We start from the raw sequence: 2,187 nt of genomic DNA, 5'->3' as shown, positions 1-2,187 counted from the left end.
ACTTCAATCATCGTCACCATGACAAACATGAGGGTTGGGTTACTCTGAGACTATAGCACCTTCCCTCACTCATACACTACTCTTATTCCCCCCCCCCCTCACTCTACTCTTTCTACCCTAAAAAAGTGCCCAACTGCTTGGACTGGACGGTATAGAGACAGTCTCGCTTCCTACAGGTCGTCTTGAACTCCCAATCTCTGTAAACCATTCCTTTCCTCCATTCTGTCCTAGTTACTTATCACCCTTATCCTTTGTAAGTATAAGGTCGAAATATCTGTATAGACGTAAAGATTTAGTGGTTTCTCCTGATAATTACCTAGCCTTACGCTAGAAACACTATCACCTTGACTAAATATTCACCATCTGGGATATTTACCTGAGCCTCACTGAGTCCTTCAGGACTCTTTACTTAGACCTCAGTCAAGGATGGATGAGTCTGGCAGGAACCCAGACTTGCCTGAAGGTTATGGAGAAGGGGTCCCGCCTTGGCTCATAGGTCATGATGGAGGATATGAGGCAGGGTCAGGTGTGAAACGCAGGTATGCAGAGGTTGTTCCCCCGGGGTCACATGACCCACGAATCAAGCGAGCCAGGCAGGGAGTGGTGGGCTCAGTGCCCAGTGCTCTCGCAGAGAAGCTCGCACGCATGAAGACCAAGCTTCAGAAGGTGGAGAAGAACCCACGGAAGAAAGAACACCGGCAGAACCACGAAGAACAACGGCAGGCAGAAGTGAAGCAGGGACAAGAAAAAGATAAGCAGCATGGGCAAGAAAAAGATAAGCAGCATGGACAAGAAAAAGATAAGCAGCATGGACAAGAAAAAGATAAGCAGCATGGACAAGAAAAAGATAAGCAGCATGGACAAGAAAAAGATAAGCAGCATGGACAAGAAAAAGATAAGCAGCATGGACAAGAAAAAGATAAGCAGCATGGACAAGAAAAAGATAAGCAGCATGGACAAGAAAAAGATAAGCAGCATGGACAAGAAAAAGATAAGCAGCACGGACAAGAAAAAGATAAGCAGTATGGACAAGAAAAAGATAAGCAGCATGGACAAGAAAAAGATAAGCAGCATGGACAAGAAAAAGATAAGCAGCATGGACAAGAAAAAGATAAGCAGCATGGACAAGAAAAAGATAAGCAGCATGGACAAGAAAAAGACAAAAATCATAAGCAGAAAAATAATAAAGAACGTAAACAGGAAAAGGAACTAAAAATGAAAAAAAATAAATTATTGAAAAGACATTTTTATATTAAAAATCATTGATGTTATTACTAGGATTAAATAAAATATTTTATCTGAGTTATTTAACTGTTGTTTCCTTATTCCTTGATTTTTTAAGCTGAAAATTAAGTGTGTACGGTTACGTTGGTATGTAATAAAGATGGTTACTGTGAGAATGTTTGTACCTAATAAAGGTTATAGTAATGAAAACTGTACAATTAAGATGGTTACAGTGATGCCGGTTGTGTGTAGTATAGATGGTTACAGTGGTGAAGGTTGTGTGTAGCAAAGATGGTTACAGTGGTGAAGGTTGTGTGTAGTAAAGATGGTTACAGTGCTGAAGGCTGTGAGTAGTAAAGATGGTTACAGTGATGAAGGCTGTGTGTAGTAAAGATTGTTACAGCAAGGAGAACTACAGTCCCAGCATCATCACCATGACACTTACAGTCATGACACTTGCGATCCAGAGGGGAAATGCTTGCTGCGTCCTCGGTTCCTGTCCGGAAGCGGAGGAGCTTCAAGAGATCCATAACCTTTAGGCATTTGTCTTGTATGGTTTTGTAACCTTTAAATACACAATAAAGCAAAAAAGGAAGGGGGTGGTAGGAGAAAAGCACACAGAAACTGTATTGGAGGGGACCTACATTCCCACAATGCGTTATGTGTGGTTTCCTCCGAGGCTATGGTTCCCCCTTCTTCCAGCCAGAGGTGGTACTCCCTTCCCTTAAAAAAAAAAATATATATATAAATAAATATATAAATATATATATAAATAAATATATAAATAAATATATAAATATATATATATATATATATATATATATATATATATACATATATATATATATATATATATATATATATATATATATATATATATATAAATATATATATATATATATATATATATATATATATATATATATACATATATATATATGTATATATACATATATATATATG

At 37.8% G+C, this 2,187-nt stretch overlaps 1 protein-coding gene across 1 annotated transcript; it reads left to right on the top strand.

Annotated features, from left to right (window-relative positions):
* The first annotated feature begins 426 nt into the window (after positions 1 to 426).
* Positions 427 to 1,266, top strand: LOC138354791 (nipped-B-like protein B). The gene has a single exon (XM_069309284.1). The coding sequence runs from the start codon at positions 427 to 429 to the stop codon at positions 1,264 to 1,266; it is 840 nt and encodes a 279-aa protein (XP_069165385.1).
* Positions 1,267 to 2,187: the final 921 nt, after the last annotated feature.

Source organism: Procambarus clarkii, chromosome 64 (assembly GCF_040958095.1).
Source record: "Procambarus clarkii isolate CNS0578487 chromosome 64, FALCON_Pclarkii_2.0, whole genome shotgun sequence".
Classification (NCBI taxonomy): domain Eukaryota; kingdom Metazoa; phylum Arthropoda; class Malacostraca; order Decapoda; family Cambaridae; genus Procambarus; species Procambarus clarkii.
The sequence above is the reverse complement of the archived record's forward strand: the minus strand, read 5'-3'. Positions and strand labels throughout refer to the sequence as shown.

What these genes read in the sequence shown, in the direction of transcription:
- LOC138354791 (XM_069309284.1), top strand. Translation starts at nt 427, where the DNA reads ATGGATGAGTCTGGCAGGAACCCAGACTTGCCTGAAGGTTATGGAGAA.